Below are 15,707 nucleotides of genomic sequence, written 5' to 3'. Positions count from 1 at the left end.
GGGACAAGGGTCACTCAGCCATAAACAGGACAGTGACTCAGCCCCTGTAATGCTCACTGATGAGGGAACAGTAATTGATCCCCTGGGAGGTTGGGGTATCAAGGTCCCCCCGTCGTGCACTCGGTGGGGAGGAGTTAACTTGGAGCAGGAGGGAGCGAGTGCGATGCTGGCAGAGGGGACATGGGGACAAAGTCACCAAGATGAGAAGCTGCGTGCCGCATGTGGAGAATGAGAAGCAATTTGGCATTGCTGGAGCATGACTGGGGCTGGAGACAGCCCTGGGAGCCGAGGCGATGGCAGGCCGTGCCGGGGGCTGTGCCACAGGGACGCAGGCCCTGCCGGACTGTGGCGCTGCTCTTGGATCTGGGAGGCGGCTCAGGGACTCCTTTAGCCCCTCTGAGAGTTCCCACCCAGCCCCCCGCCCATCACCATCGCCCACTAGTGATGGGAGCTGCTGACCTGCCAGGCTGCACAACGGCAACCAGTCACCTTGGCGACACCGAGGAGCAGAGAAGGATTTCCTCCTGCACCCCAGGGCCCCTGAGCTCAAGTGCCCTTCCTCTCCATGCCCAGCATGATGCCATGTGCATCGAGGGGGATGGGGAGGGCAGACAGCCCCGGCCAGGACCCCAGGTGGACACAGTGATAGAGAGGCAGCCGGAGGTAGACTGGGGCTGATGAGGAAAGATGAGGAAAGAGAGGGACCTGCGGCAAGGAGGAACCAAGAAAGACTTCCTGGAAGAGGAAGCATTTGAGCTGATCCTCACAAGCCAGGAGGGAATCTGGGGACTCAGAGAAGGAAGGCGAGGGCATCCGGGTGTAGGGAAGAGCGTGGATAATGGCTTGCAGGATGGATGTGAGTGTGGCCACATTTGGGGGGGACCCAGACAGGAATGAAGAGGGCAGTTGTCCTTTACAGTAGAGGAAGGAGGAAGGGGGCCTGGCTGACTTGAGAGCAAAACCTCCTGTCATTCTGCCTTCAGACAGGTGTGTGGTGGTGGGGTTGTGGCCCAGCATGAGTGGACTAGGTCAGAGGGCAGCCACAGGCGGCCACGGCCATCTGTACAATGGGGGTGATGGTGGCCTACCTCCCAGGCCGAGATGAGGATGGAGACACACCTGGCACTAACTGAGTGTCCACCCCAAAGACCCAGGCCAACCTTGTGTCCATCGTCTGCCCAGTGGTCAGCAGGCCCTTTCACCAGCAAGAGTGGGAATGTGACTTCGTGTGCCCAGCTAGGGGTGACACCAATTCTGGTCATCCCCAGGCCCAAGGCTCTGTCATGCCGGCTCCCCCAAGGGCAGTCACGGGCCCTGCTGATAGCCTGAGGCCGGGGAAACCGGGTGGGAAGCAGCCCCTAAGCCCCTCTACTCTGCTCTCAAAACACACTGGTGCCCTGTGGGCAGGGCGGCCCATTTTACAGATGAGGAAAGTGGGGCTCACGGAAGCCGTGATGGCACAGCTTGCAGTCCAGCCCGAGACCTTCCCTGCTGTCCCCTCAGCCTGTCAAATCAACACTTAAGATCTTTCTCTTTTTTGGACCAAAATTTGATCCTTAGTAAACATTTTTTTCTGATTTTTCATCTTCACTGTAGCAATTACCACAAAACCAGAAACATAAAAGAAAAATTTTAGATTACCCAGAATCCCACCCCCTGGGCGTAATAACATTTCTGTCCTTCCATTGTTTTCTGTGCTGTCTGTATGCAGTTATTTTTTAAGCGGATTGTACTACTCTTTCTCCTAACACACGTGTGCCCGTGTCTCTAACGTTCTTTGGAAGCCTCTCCTCTAGTCACATTTCCCTGGGGCCAGTGACGCTGTGGAGCGTCCCTGGAGGGCTGGCAGGGAGGGGTTTACCAGGGGACTGCTGAAGCTCTCATGTACATCCTGTTGCCCAGCAGGGTGGTGCCACGCTCTGCCAAACAGGCCTGCGTCCCTTTCCATATCTGTCTCCCCTGCTTCCAACCCCCTCTGTCCACCCACTGCCCAGCCCCGACAGGCCACAGGCAAGGTGGGGTGAGAAGGGGTCCTAGGGAGGGTGAAGTAGGTCCTGCTCTGGACCCCTAACATCCTCCAGGCCCCACAACCTCCAGGAACCCCCATTCTAACTATCCATACATCAGCCCATCACAGCCTCCCAGCAGAGGTGGGGTACTGGGGTCACACTGTCCCTCCTTCTCCTTGCCTCTTGGGGTCTCTGACCAGTAGGTCCTACACATAAGGAGCAATAGCCAAACAGGCACCGAGAGCTGGGGGAGCCTGCCCCCCGCGCCTGTCCTCCTTGGCTGCAGTGGTGGATACAGGCCTACAGGGGAACAGACAGCAGGCAGTACCGCTGCCACTGGTGGGGCTCAGTGCCATGGATGAGCTCACATTCTGGGGATTGACCAGCCAGGGCTGCAGGTGCACAGGCTGCGAGCTCCCCCACCTGTCCCCACACCCTCGCCCAGCCACCGTGCACAGGTGTTTTCCTGCTGGGGGGGGACTCCCCATCTCTGTGATGTGTGCCCATGGGGGGCCCAGCGCGGCCCCCGCCCCAGTTCTGAGCAGCTCTGTCCTCTTCGCCCACAGGCTGCGCAGCCCCTGGGTGCCCTCGTGCCTCGGGCAGCCCCGCGTCCTCCAGGGCCGACTGGCCAGGTCCTCGCCCTCGCTCTGGGACAGGTAACATACCTGTTGTCTCCCCGGCTCCTTGGTGTCTCTGCATCTGTCCCCAGACTTCCCTCCACTGTCTGCGTCAAGTCCCCCAGACAGATGGGGGGCCCCGAGAGGGAAGGGGTCAGCACCAGGGGCTCACATCCTCACTACTGCTTTCAGTGCCGTCCTTTCTCAGAGGCGAGGCCCTTGTGCCCCCAAAGCCCGGGTCCCCCACCAAGGTCCCCGCTGAGGGCTCTGTCCTGGGGCTCAGGCCTCCCCTGAGTGGCCAGGAGGGGATTCCTGAAGGCCCCACTCTGGGCCAAGTGAGCTCATCACTGTCCCCTGTAAGGCAGGAAAGCGCGTCCAGGCTTCCCGCTTCCCGTGGGCACGGAGGGAACCGAGGGCACCCGTCTACCCACCACACACACCATGTCAGGTTCAGTTCAGATTCTGCTTTAATTCACCAGGACTCAGGTGAAGCGAGGTGACCTCACCAATCTGCAACCTGAGCAGGGCTTTCCAAGCCCCCACCTGGAAGGGTGGCCCTGATCTGGGGGGCATAGCACTGGCCAGTCTGATCTGAAGGACCGCCACACTCTCCCTGTGCATCGAAGGGTCTGTCTCCAGATGCCAGGGCCGCAGAGGGGGTCAGAGCCGCTGAGCCCCAGGCTGTGCGATGCCCCAGTTTCTCAGAGGCCTGGAAGGCCCCACTTCTGCACAGTACCTGCCTCCGGCCTCATCTCCCGGTGGTTCTCTTGGCCCAGTGTGGTACAGGGACCATAGTGACAGCCCTGCTCCCTGAGTGTGGGTACCCCCAGCTGCGAGGGCACACGTCCCTGTTTTACAGATGGAAGACAGGCTGAGGCTAGGCAGGGCTCAGGTGAGTGCCCTGGGAGGATGGCACCACCTAGGTCACCACAGACTGAGTCCAGCGGGACCCTCCCTGGAGCAGGCCAAAGATGGGACATGTCCAAAGCTTCTGAGAAGTTGAACCCAGGACTTGGTGAGGGGCGAGGGGCAAGGAGGGGTCACCAAGAACTTTTCGTGGTCTGACTGGGGACTGAGGGAAGCTGTGCACTGCCCAGGGACAGGGAGTGCAGAGAATAGAGCAGTCAGTATTGGACACCCTGAGTGTGAGGTGCTTGTGGGCCGTCAGGCGAAGAGGCTGGTGGGCAGCAGGAGCTGGGGGCGTGGAGCCGAGAGATGGGCCCGGGCTGGAGGTGGAGGCCTGGGAGGGTCCATGTGGGGTGTACAAGGAGGGGTGGGGGTGCAAACCAGGCTCTGGGGACCAGCCTGGGCCCGGTCAATGGGTCTACAGATGACACAGAGCCAGTGTGGCATAGATGGGGGACACCTGGGGTGCACTGGGGCAAGCCAGCCTGGGTGCTCGCTGTGACTGAGGGTCTTGAAGGGCATGTCCATGGCCCTGGTCCAAGCACCTGCAGCAAGCAGGCAGAGGCTTGGGAGAGGGCAGAGTCAGGGGCTGGGGTGCTGCCAGCCCAGGACTGGCCAGGGTGCAGTTTGGGATGGGTAGGTGTGAGGGTTCAGGGAGGGTGGGACTAGCATTTGATGGTTGGTGGGACAGAGTCGCCTAGTATGTCTGAAAGCCATCCATAGGCCAAGGGTAAACTGAGGCTCAGGCAGGCGAGCTCCATGAAGCTGGTTGCCTCTGGAGTGGAAGTCTTGGCCCCAGTGCCCTCGGGTGGTCCCACCTCTGCCCGGAGGCCACCTCACAGCCCTCTCGTACTTTCCTCCCACACTTACCTTGTTGATGAACATGTTCCCTTTTCATCGTCTGTCTCTCCTGAGACTGTAGGCTCTGTGGGGCGGGCAGGGAACTGCTGTGAGGTGCTGGGAACAGGGTGGGGCCAGCGGGAGGCAAGGGAAAGAGGGTGACAGTGGGTGCATTGTAGGGTGATATGGCTGGGTCACCTTAGGAGTAGGCAGTGTGTGTGACGGCAGTGTCTGAGCTGTAGCTGCGGGTGGGTGGCCAAGGTTGGGAAGGAAAGGTGGCTGACTCTGAGAGGCGGGGTGGGGGTGCTGTGGGGCACCCCATGGATACTGGGCCCCCAGGATGGGGCCGGGCTGGTGTGAGGGGGTCACAGTGAGCTGGGAGTGCAGGCCTCAGAAGAGCCAGTGTCCAGAGGCTGGTCGGTGATGGCCCGGGAGTGTGGCTAGAGGACGGGGGAGGACTCAGGGCTTAAGTGGCCATATGGGTGGATAGACAATACCCTCACCACTTCCCAAGAGCACAGACCCCACCTGTGCATGTGACCGAGGGCTGCCATAGACCTGCAGCTCCGGGAGGAATGACAGACTTCAGGGGCTGCTACCCCACCCCCATCTCTATGCCTTTAGGGGAATCTGGATGACATGGGAGAGCCCCTAGGAAGCTCAGCACTCTATTGGTGGGGAGAAAGGTCTGGCCCAGGGCAATCTGGGATCCATAGTTTCAGGGTGCTCCGAGTGGGGCAGTCAGGCATGCTGCCTGGAGGAGGTGGGCAGACCTATGCGGGCAGCTGACAGTGCTCTGCCTCTGGGCTTCCTCCTTGCTTGTCACTCTGCATCCTCCTTGGGGACTGACTCTTGGGAGGACCTGCCCTGCCCATCTCTGAGGTTCTCAAAATGTAAGCAACTCTTTATTTATTTAAAAAAAATATAGACCTAGGCAGGAATCCAAGAATGCTTAATGGCGGTTCGCTGAGTGCGTGCCCGTGGCAACTCAAGTGCTTTACACACAGGGCCCAAGACTGCAGACAGCTCTGCCCCAGATGCTGGAGGAAGCCCCTCCTGACTCTGTACCCCTCCCTCAGGTTTGGGGCTGGGGGTTCCTGAGAACACGGGGTCTTGCCCACGGTCCCACAACATATCTGGTAGAGGCGGGACTCCCAGGCCCTGCCCCACCCCCAGGATTCCAGTGTGATTCCCGGGGACTTCCCCCCTGCCCCTACCCCATGGTCTGGAGCAGGCACTGTTCATCCTGTTTGTCCTGATCTCACAGCGAACTCTCCAGAATTAAGCATCCAAATGGGTGTTGGCACTGGATGGTCCCCTGGGGATGTGCTCCTTCCAGTTTGGGACGCCTCTGACCTGGGCACTTCTGTGTGTGGGAGTTTTCTTGGAGCCAAGGCTTTGTGTCCACAGGGCAAGGTGGGGCTATTTCCACTTCCCAGGGGGGCAGCTGAGGCTCAGGTGGACAGTGGTCAGCCTGGGGGCGCGTGGTGGGACCAGCAGCCAGGTCTGTGTGACAGCAGCCTCTCTGCCCACCCAGAGGTGCCAGGCTGGAATTCACTTGCACCAGGTTGGGTTTGCCACTGCAGTGCAGGGGGTGACGGGGGAAAGTGCCCGCCCGGAGCATTGAACAGCAGCTTGAACCTTAGCTCCACGCAGCTTGAACCTTAGCTCCACGCGTATCTAAGGTCCAGCAGAATGCCCCTGGGGCCCGTCACCCACAGCACGGCAGCCCCTCCCTCCAGAAATCCCCCTCCTGGCCCCACTGTGAAAGGCAGCCCGCTGCCCCTCTGTGTGTCAGTAAAGGGAGGGCACATCAGATCAGTGCCTGCTTAGAAGGACCTGCAGCTCCACTCTGGGTGCTGGCTGGCTGCCTATGGGAGGGTGTGGCCCAGGGGATTGGTCGTGGCCACTCCTGCCCCTCCTGCCTTGTGCTCAACTACAGCTCAAATAAATTGATGGCATGAGGGTCAGAGAGCAGGTTATCCAGTGTCTCTGTTTCCTGAGCATAGGACTCAGTGTCCTAGGGTCCTAGAAGAACCCAGTCTGTGGGGAAAATAAAGCCTCAAGAACCAGGCTGTGGACCCTGGAAGCCTTCCTGGTGGAAGGGGCATGTGAGCTGGCCTGGATTTTGCTGAGTGTTCCATGCTGTGTGGAGAGCTAGCTGGACGTTGGTGTACGCTGCCTGGGTATAGGGCATCACGACCCATCCTCTCCCTGGCCTAGAGGTCACACAGCCTGCCGGGCCCACACAGCCAATTTGGGGAAGGGAGGCCTGATCTAGGACATGGCACTGCCACCACTGGGCCTCAGCGTCCCCACGCAACATTGTGGAAGAACAAACGTGGGGGCCCTTGTAAGCTGTGCCATCTGGAGGTCGGCTCTGTGACCTCCAGAGCCTGGGTGCAGATGGGCACCCTTTAAACTGGAGTCCTTAAGCCTCCCCAAACCCTCGCCACGTTCTGGGATCAACACCCTCCCTCCCGCAGGGATTTACTTCTGACCGGGCGCCTGGGCCACACTGGCTCAGTGTCAGGGTCCCTGGGGCCATATGCCTCAAGTGCCGCCCCCACCCTCGCACCAGGGCAGGAAGGAGGGAGGGAGGGGGAGAGTGTATGTGTTTGCGCGCGTGGTGCGTGTTAGTGCGGCCGGGCGCACACGGTGGGCGCACACGGTGCGCACCCACGGCGAGCCCGGCTGGCCCGCACGGGCCTCAGTTTCCCCCGCGCTCAGCGCCGCGGCCCGGCCCGCCGCCGCGTGTCGTTGCAGCGCGCTGCAGGAACAGAAGGGCGAGCTGCGCAAGCGGCTGTCCTACACCACGCACAAGCTCGAGAAGCTCGAAACCGAGTTTGATTCCACGCGCCACTACCTGGAGATCGAGCTGCGACGCGCGCAGGAGGAGCTCGAAAAGGTCACGGAGAAGCTGCGCAGGTCAGGGGGCGGGGCCCTGGTGGGCGGGGCCCGAGTGGGCGGGGCTCAGAGATCGACCTCCCACCAGAGCTGCTGAATCCTTTCGCAGAAGCAGAGTACAGGGCTCAGTGAGGTCAAGTTCAAGTTGTGCCAAGAACAACTGAACCATGATCTGAACCCGGGTCTGTCCACTGCTAGGGACAGGCTCCTTCCGGCCACCTCCCCATTCCCTGCTCATTCCTTCTTTCATACTGATTTGGTGGGGTAGCAGCATGACATAGAAGCAGCCATCTCCAGACCCTGACTGCTGCACCAAGGCCCCAGCCACTGTCCCTTGGGTCCCTCATGGGAAAAGGGATATCTAGCCCTGGAGATGAACCCGAGTTTAAGGACAGTTTCCATGAGCAGCAGGGCCGTATGTGAAGTGCCTGGTGAGGTGTGGGGTCCCTGAGTAATTTCTCCCTTAAAAACAAAACTTCTAAAAACATTGTTCTTCTGCATATTTAAGATGGATATTTTCCTAAAACATATTACACTTTCCAGCTTTCCTTTAGGAAGAATACAAACTTTGCTGTTGGCTCGGTTTGTTTTAAATATTTACAGAGTATCGTGGCTGGTGCTGCCCCAAGACAGGATTTGCCAGTGGGGCTGTTTGTCCCTCCATGAACAGCCCTGTCCTGCTGGGCTTTCTGAATGTCACCATCGAATCCCCGGGAACCAAGCTTGGGCAGTGCAGTCGGACCTTGGTTAAGGCCCTGGCTCTGCCACATACTGCTTTAAGCACCTCTAGCTTCAGTGTCCCTATGGGGGGGGAGGCAGAAACATTAGACATAGGTTGTCAATTGGATCATCACTGTCCAAGCTCTTGCACTGTCCCTCTCACTCCATGGCAGCCGTGGAAGCACAGAGCCCCTGATTCCCACCCAGCACTCGCCTCCACTGTCACCCTTCCTCCAGGGGACCCTATCTTATTCACCGTGTCGCCAGCACCCATCCGGGGCCCGTCACACAGTCTTACGTCTCTTGCCTGCTAATCTGCTATTGAACATAAACGCCTTTGCCAGGCTCGTAAGAACTGTGTGTAAAATGTGAGTAAACTGGCTCTGAGTGAGACCCTGTCACTCACCTGTGACTAATAGGCCTTCCTTTCTCGTCTCCTGGGGTCCTCGACCCTGGCCCAGGAAAGGCCTCAAACAAGTTAGCTTTCATCAGGTGTTTTCTGCTGTGTGCAGTGGAGCAGTAGGACCAGGGTGGGGCTGATGGCCAGGCTTGGGGGCTTTCATTCAGCGCCCCCTGCTTGGCAGGCTGTGTGGCTGAGGGTCATGGGAGGGCCAGGCCCGGCATAGCAGTGGCCCCACTGCCTCCTGTTCCAGGATTCAGAGCAACTACATGGCACTGCAGAGGATCAACCAGGAGCTGGAGGACAAGCTGTACCGCATGGTGAGGGCCACCACCCGATGCCCCGTGGCCCCACCCAGCACCCACACTCCGAGGCCCCCAGCTCTGAAATCGTGATGGGGAGCCGTCGGCCTAGCTGTTATCCCCTTACTCCTGTTCAGTCCTGACCCCCCGGGACTGGGCCAGTCCCACCCTTTCTGTACTGAATGGGAGGGTCCTCCCAGGATGAGTGAGGTGTAGAGTTCAGACCCGGGGAGCCCTGAGCGCCTGAGCTGTGTAAGAAGAGCTGTGGGAGAGAGGACACATGCTGGGGACAGCTCAGTGTCAGTCTAGAGACGCAGGCCTGGGAGGACAGAGGCCTGAGTTCAGGTCCTCGCTCAGTAATCCAGAACCGGGTTCAAGCCCAGCTGTGCCTCTCATGGCTCTGCTTGGGACCTTGGATTAGGTCCTTTACTTTCTGAGCCTCAGTTTCCCAGTATGTCCAGTGAGATGGGCCAGACCTCATGCTGAGTGTTAGCCATCCGCGCTCAGTCCTCACCCCAAACTCCTGGGAGGCACGTCGTTACCCTGGCGCGGTGCAGGTGAGAAACTGAGGCTCCGGGCGGCAGTGGCTTGCCCCAGGCTGTCTGGCTTGTCAGTGGTGGAGTGGGATTTGAACCTGGGTCTGTCTGTGCTCTTACCCCTGCGTCCCATGGCCCTCCAAGTACCTCATCATGATCTGCTGCAAGAGGGGACAGGGGAGGCCCAGGCCTTGGCTGACCGCTGACTGCCTCCTTCCACTGCCCCTCCCTGCCCCAGGGCCAGCACTATGAGGAAGAAAAGCGGGCACTGAGCCATGAGATCGTCGCCCTCAACAGCCACCTGCTGGAGGCGAAGGTGACCATCGACAAGCTGTCGGAAGACAACGTGAGTGTTGGGCTATTCTGGCCCTAAGGGACCTGGGCCCAGGTGCTGCGGCCCCCGGCTCAAGGGGCTACATGGGTGCAGGTGGATGGGCCGAGTGGTCGGGGAACGCCAGGGATGCCTCACCAGAGGCACTCTGCTGGGGGCATCCTGGAAGACCCTCTGCTGGGAGGAAGCAGGACTCGAGGTCGGGAACACGGCCATATTATCTCATTCAAGGCAGGGCTTCCTGACCCCACGGCTGGGGTGTGGCCACTCGGGACTCCTGGCTTCGCCAGGCCCAGTGGGCATCAGAGCCACATGGCCACCCCTGGGGCTTGATTTCAAGGGCCCCGTGAGAGATGGGCCCAGGTGCCCGCCATGGACCCCTGACCATGGACAGCTGACCACACATTCACTAATTAGTGTCTGTTCCTTGCTGGACCCCACTGGGCTCTGAGAATATAGTGTGAACAACACAGGCAAAAATGTCTCTGCCCACGTGGAGTTTACATCTGAGTAGGGAAGACAGACAGTAAACAAGAGAAATACGTACCCTCTGTGGTGTGTTAGAAGTGCTAAACGCTGCAGAGAACAATCGAGCAGGCAGTGGCGCCAGGGATTTGGCAGTTGCAAGGTAGGCAACTTTCAAAAGGGAGTTTCTGGAAGAGGCTGCTGGAGCCGAGACCTGATGGAGGTGAGGGGACGAGTGTTCCTTCCAGGCACAGAGACCCATAGTGGCAAAGGTGGGCCTGGATGATTGGAAGAACAGTGAAGACACCTGAGTGGGCTCTTGGGGGAGGTGGGGCCAGGGTCTGAGGTCAGAAAGATAATGGGAGGACTCACCGTATAGGCTCCTGTAGGAATCTGGGTTTGATTCTGAGTGAAATAGGGAGCCATTGAAGCTTCCTGGACAGAGGGGTAACCCGACTGGACTCCCACTTTTCCTGGGCTCTCATGATTGCCCTGCAGACACACAGTAGGGATGTGGGCGGGAGTGCGAAGGTCAAGAAGGAGGCGATGGCAACAACCCTGGGCAAAAGTCGATGGAGGCACAGCGGGATGGCAGCCGCGGGGGTGAGCAGGAGGACCCAGCTTCTGGTTCTGTTTTGAAGATGGAAGCAACAGGATTGATGCAGATTTTGATGTGGGATATGAGAGAAAGCAATGGGTCGTGCCATTTCCTGGGCCAAGGAGGAGCAGGAGTGGGGATGGCAGGAGCTGGGGTCAGCAGTTGCACTGACATCCTAGTGGATATGATGTGACGGCCGTGGACGTGAGGGCCTGGCATTTAGGGCAGAGATGAGCATCCTCATGGCAGGCATGCAGGTGAGAAGAAGTCCGGCTCCAGGACAGGGTGGCTCTCAGAAGTCTGTTAACAACTCAGTGGCAGACTCGGGCTGGCCAGGCAGTGACCACAGCCCTCTAACGTCAGGGGCAACCTGTCAGGGACCTCATGGGGGAGGGGGACATTTCTCAGCTCTCAGCCAACTGCGCCCTTCCCAGGAGGCCAAGGAGGTGTTGAGGGGTCTAGGGACCCGGGTTCCCTCCACTGTGCAGGCCAAGTTGGGGTACCAACCTCAGCAAAGAAAGTGGAGGTGAGGGAGCCTCTGGGACCAGGGTGGGGGGACCGCAGGGGTGCCCATGGCTTCCACAGCTTGCCCGAGCTGCAGGACACTGGTCCTGGTGGAGCAGGGCCCCGTCAGTGGACTCTAGACTCCTCGCTGTCAGAGCAGAGCCCTCACTGTGGAGGGGCCCTAGGTGGGGGCAGGGATGAAAGGCCCAGCCACAGGCACATGCAACAGAGATTTTCCAAAGACGAAACCAAACCCCCTGATTCCTACTGTTTGCATCTGTTTTCAGCTCAGAAGGCTGAGCTGGTCCCACCCTGGACCTGAGGTCACACAGGCCCTCTGCCCCCACTTGCTCTGACCCTGGCCAGTCCTGCAGCCACCCCCACTGCCAGACCACACTCTAAGAATGGGGGTGTGGGCAGCGAGTCTGAGATGTGGGGTGGCAGGCTCATTCCTGTCCCAGCACTCTCCACTGAGTTCTCTTTGCAGGGACTTGGGTCTCCACTCCTGGGACCTCCCGGAGTTCAGGTGCCACTGGGGGCCCTTCTGCCACTGCCCCCACCTGGTGGGAGGTTGGATCTGGGGAAGCAGGAGGATTGCCTGGCAGGGCCCCGTCCATGCACCAGCAGCGCCAGACCAGAGCCAAGGCTCCCATTCTGCAGGCGAGAGTGTGAGGCTTGTCTTGTCAACTGCATAGAGGGCTCTGCCCACCGGTTTCGGTGTTGGCTACCAGGCACCAGTCAGGGCGTCAAGGATCTTGGCGAGGGGCGACCTGCGCCAAACGCCTTCTCTTGTCTTTTAGGAGCTCTATAGGAAGGACTGCAATCTGGCGGCCCAGCTGCTGCAGAGCAGCCAGACCTACGGCAGGGTCCATAAGGTGTCCGAGGTAACGTGAGCCCTGCCCCAGCCAGGCTCGCCCCCAGGACCACTCGGGGCTCCTTTCATACAGGTCCCATCCCACGGCCACTCCCTACCCTTGAGGGACAGATGCTGGGCAAGTCTGAGCCCCTGCCCCTCCCACTCCTGCAGTGTCCTGGCCTTTCTGAGATATGGAGGCAGGGCTGCCCCCCATGCACCCGTCCTCATTCAGCCTGCACAGTCTACCCATCCCCCTCAGTATCCTCTGGGGACTGCTGCTTGTTGCTGTCCCAAGCCCCCCATCTGCAGAGTAAATGAGGCAGAGAGACCCTCTGTGAACCTCACAGAAGCCCTATGGTTTGGTTTGGGCACAATTACTGACAGTGCTGCCCATTTCAGAGACAAGAGAACTGGCTTCACGTGGGAGCGACTCAGCCAAGGCCACAGGGCTCTCTGGTGCCAAAGCCAGGCTGGTCCAGGGCCCCCCACCCCCCACGCTGGCCAGGCTGCCCCTGCCCTCCATACACTCCCCTCACCCAGGCCTCGGTTCACGTCCCCTCACCTTGGGCCTGGGCCACACCTAAAACACTCACAAAATAGATCAAACAGTAGCGGGACATCCCCACAAGGCACCAGGCGCTCGTGCGGAAACTGCGGGGCGCCTGGCCCAGGCCCTCAATCTTTGTTGCATCTGTGTCTGAGTCTGTCTCTATAGAAGCACCCAGGAGAGCAAGTCAGCCCCTCCGTGGGAGGAAGCCGGGGAGGGAACTGTTCCCCCGAGAGGGGCCGAGTTAGACCCGGATTCCAGCCTCCTAGCTCTGAGGGGCCCCGTTGGAGTGGGCTGGGGGGCAGAGGTGACCGGGGTCCTCCGGGGACCCCAGAGCTTGTGAGATGCAGGGTCCCGGCACCGTTGGAGAAGCCCCTCTCGTCCTTCCGCCAGCCTGTGGGTTGGTCATGGCTGCAGGTCCTGGGCTGACTTCAACCCCTGTCCCCTCCCTCCGTCCCCCTGACACCCCTGTGGGTCCAGCTGCCCTCGGACTTCCAGGAGCGCGTGAGCCTGCACATGGAGAAGCACGGCTGCAGCCTGCCCTCCCCGCTCTGCCACCCGGCCTACGCGGACAGCGTCCCCGCCTGCGTCATCGCCAAGGTGCTGGAGAAGCCCGAGCCCGGCAGCCTGTCCTCCCGCCTGTCGGACGCCTCGGCGCGCGACCTGGCCTTCGGGGACGGCGCGGAGAAGCCGGGTCCGAGGCCCCCCTACAAGGGCGACATCTACTGCAGCGACACGGCCCTCTACTGCCCCGAGGAGCGGCGGCACGAGCGGCGGCCCAGCGTGGACGCGCCCGTGAGCGACGTGGGCTTCCTGCGGGCCCAGAACTCCACCGACAGCGCCGCGGAGGAGGAGGAGGAGGCGGAGGCCGAGGCGGCCGCCTTCCCCGCGGGCTTCCGGCGCGAGGCCTTCCCGGGCTACGCGGGCTCCCTGCCCACGTCCAGCTCCTACTCGAGCTTCAGCGCCACGTCGGAGGAGAAGGAGCCCGGCCCGGCCGGCTCGCTCGGCGCCGCGCAGCAGGCCGTCTACCTGGGCGGCCGCGAGCAGCGCTTCCCGCGCCGGCCGCCCGCCGCCGCCGCCTTCCCGGGCAGCCCGCGCTTCGCCAAGGCCGCCGCCCCGCGGGACGCCGAGGTGGCGCCGGGCTTCGCGCGGACCGTGTCGCCCTACCCGGCCGAGCCCTTCCGCTTCCCGGCCTCGCCGGGCCCCCGGCAGGCCCTGATGCCCCCGAACCTGTGGAGCCTGCGGGCCCAGCCGGGGTCGGCCCGGCTGCCCGGGGAGGACGCGCGGGGCCAGTGGCGGCCCCTGAGCGTGGAGGACGTCGGCGCCTACTCCTTCCCGGCCGCCGCGGGCCGCGCGTCGCCCTGCAGCTTCTCGGAGCGCTACTACGGGGCGGGCAGCCCCGGCGAGCAGGCCGAGGCCCGCGCCGGCCCGCTCTACGCCAGCTACAAGGCCGGCCGCTTCTCGGAGGGCGACGAGCGCCCCCAGGGCCGCCTGGCGGAGCCCTGCTTCCTCCGCGCGGGCGGCCCCGCAGACCCGCTGCCCAGCTACGCCGCCAGCGAGGGAACCGGGGACGGGCGGGGCGGGGCGGCCGGCAGCCCCGAGCGCGAGCACAGCCCCCACAGCTCCCGGGGCTCCTTGGAGCCCAGCTCCATGGAGGCCTCCCCGGAAAGGCACCCGGCCGCCCGCCCCAGCCCCCAGCCGGCCTTCCCGCGGACTGGGGGCTCCGGGCTGAGCCGCAAGGACAGCCTCACGAAAGCCCAGCTCTACGGAACCTTGCTCAACTGAGCGCCTGCCTGCGGGCCGAGGCCCAGGCCACCCCACGCCACCACCCCCGGGCACTGGAGGGGGCCGCGGCGTCTCCCCAGACACCCGTCGCCCGGCCTTTCCCACAAGGGCACCCCTCTCTTCCTCGTACCCCAGTCCAGGCTGAGAGGAGGGTGCCTGCCACCCTGTCCGTCCCAACCCCACCACGACGGAATGTCCCCGAGAACACTTTTTCACACACCAACACCCTTCCCCACCCGAGGTCAGTGAGCATCCCCCCTTTTATAAAGTGAAACTATTTTTCTAGAGAAAAAGGGTCTTTCTTAACGCACTTGGCCTCCAGCTCCCTGGATGGCAGCCTTGGCGTTTTCAACACAAAGCTCCTTTATTTTTCGGGTGAGGGCAAGTGGGGCCTGCCCCTTGGAAGGAAGGATGGTGTCCTGTGGAGACACCCAGTGAGCCAATGACAAGGGAACCCCAAAGCTCTGTCCGCAAAGGGGGAACTGCAGCGGGTGAAACGATGTGAAATGTTTTTAAACTGTTTCCGCCGTGTGGCCAACACACCACCCCAGCTCTTCCGTGGTCCGTCGTCCCGAGTGGGGCCGGTGCTTGTCCCCCGTGTCCCGCTCCCTGGCACCACCTCGCTCTACCTCAGACGTAATGAGGCCCTCCGACTCCTGTTTCTGTAGCTTGCTTTCCTGTCGTCTGCGATGCATGCTGTCTCGTTAGTACTGTATTTTACATTCATTAATAAAAGACATCGGTGGAAAGAATTTTGGTTTGGGATGTTTCTTCTCCCCACTGCCTTTTGATCCTTTGTGGCCCTGGCTGTCCTACCCCCATCTCGTCCTTCACTCTGAGGCCAGAGTGGGCTCCTGACGACAACTCTGCTTCCCCCACCTCAGTGCCTTATTGTCCAGAGTTTGAATTGTTCCACCGTCTTAACCACTAGATATTATTATTGCGCTTTTATACAGTGTTCCTGTATTTACATCCCCCATTCTTTCCTGCATCTCAGACTTGGCTTCTGCCTAATGATTCCTTTGGATTTCCTTTGGTGTGGCTCTGCTGGTGAGAAACTCTCCCAGTTTTTACTTCTCTGAAGATGTGATTACTTTGCCCCATTTTTGAAGGGTATTCTCACTGAGGCAGATGTTAGCTGGTGGTCACGCTCCCTCTACACAAGGGCTGCCATTTGCAATGTCCTAGGGCTTCCTGTTGGTGTGGGGACTCACTGTCCTCACTGTCAGTCCCCCCGCCCCAACTGCCCACAAATATTCTTTGATGGTAATGCCTAGTTCTCTCCAGTTTTTCAAAATCCCTTTGACTTGGGTTTTCCTCAGTTTCCCTGAGATGTGTCTGGCCGTGGATTTGTCCTTCTTAGGAATCCGTAGGGAGTCTTGTA

General features: G+C 60.7%; 1 protein-coding gene across 14 annotated transcripts in view; it reads left to right on the top strand.

Moving 5' to 3' along the window:
• BEGAIN (brain enriched guanylate kinase associated) overlaps nt 1–15,245 on the top strand; it is a 45,531-nt gene extending 30,286 nt beyond the window's left edge. For 2 of the 14 annotated variants that reach the window (XM_081048660.1, XM_081048666.1), the window contains exons 3-8: nt 2,576–2,665; nt 7,103–7,300; nt 8,653–8,719; nt 9,476–9,583; nt 11,936–12,019; nt 13,019–15,243. In XM_081048660.1, coding sequence (XP_080904786.1) covers nt 2,576–2,665; nt 7,103–7,300; nt 8,653–8,719; nt 9,476–9,583; nt 11,936–12,019; nt 13,019–14,323 — 1,852 coding nt within the window. In that variant the 3' untranslated portion in view covers nt 14,324–15,243. Of the gene's footprint in view, nt 1–2,575; nt 2,666–7,102; nt 7,301–8,583; nt 8,720–9,475; nt 9,584–11,935; nt 12,020–13,018 lie in introns of those variants that run through there. The other 12 variants (XM_081048667.1, XM_081048668.1, XM_081048665.1 and 9 more) reach the window with 8 other exon arrangements.
• The last annotated feature ends 462 nt before the right edge of the window (nt 15,246–15,707 follow it).

This window comes from Rhinolophus hipposideros (genome assembly GCF_964194185.1).
Source record: "Rhinolophus hipposideros genome assembly, chromosome: 5".
Classification (NCBI taxonomy): Eukaryota; Metazoa; Chordata; class Mammalia; order Chiroptera; family Rhinolophidae; genus Rhinolophus; species Rhinolophus hipposideros.
This window is presented reverse-complemented; position numbering and strand designations above follow the sequence as displayed.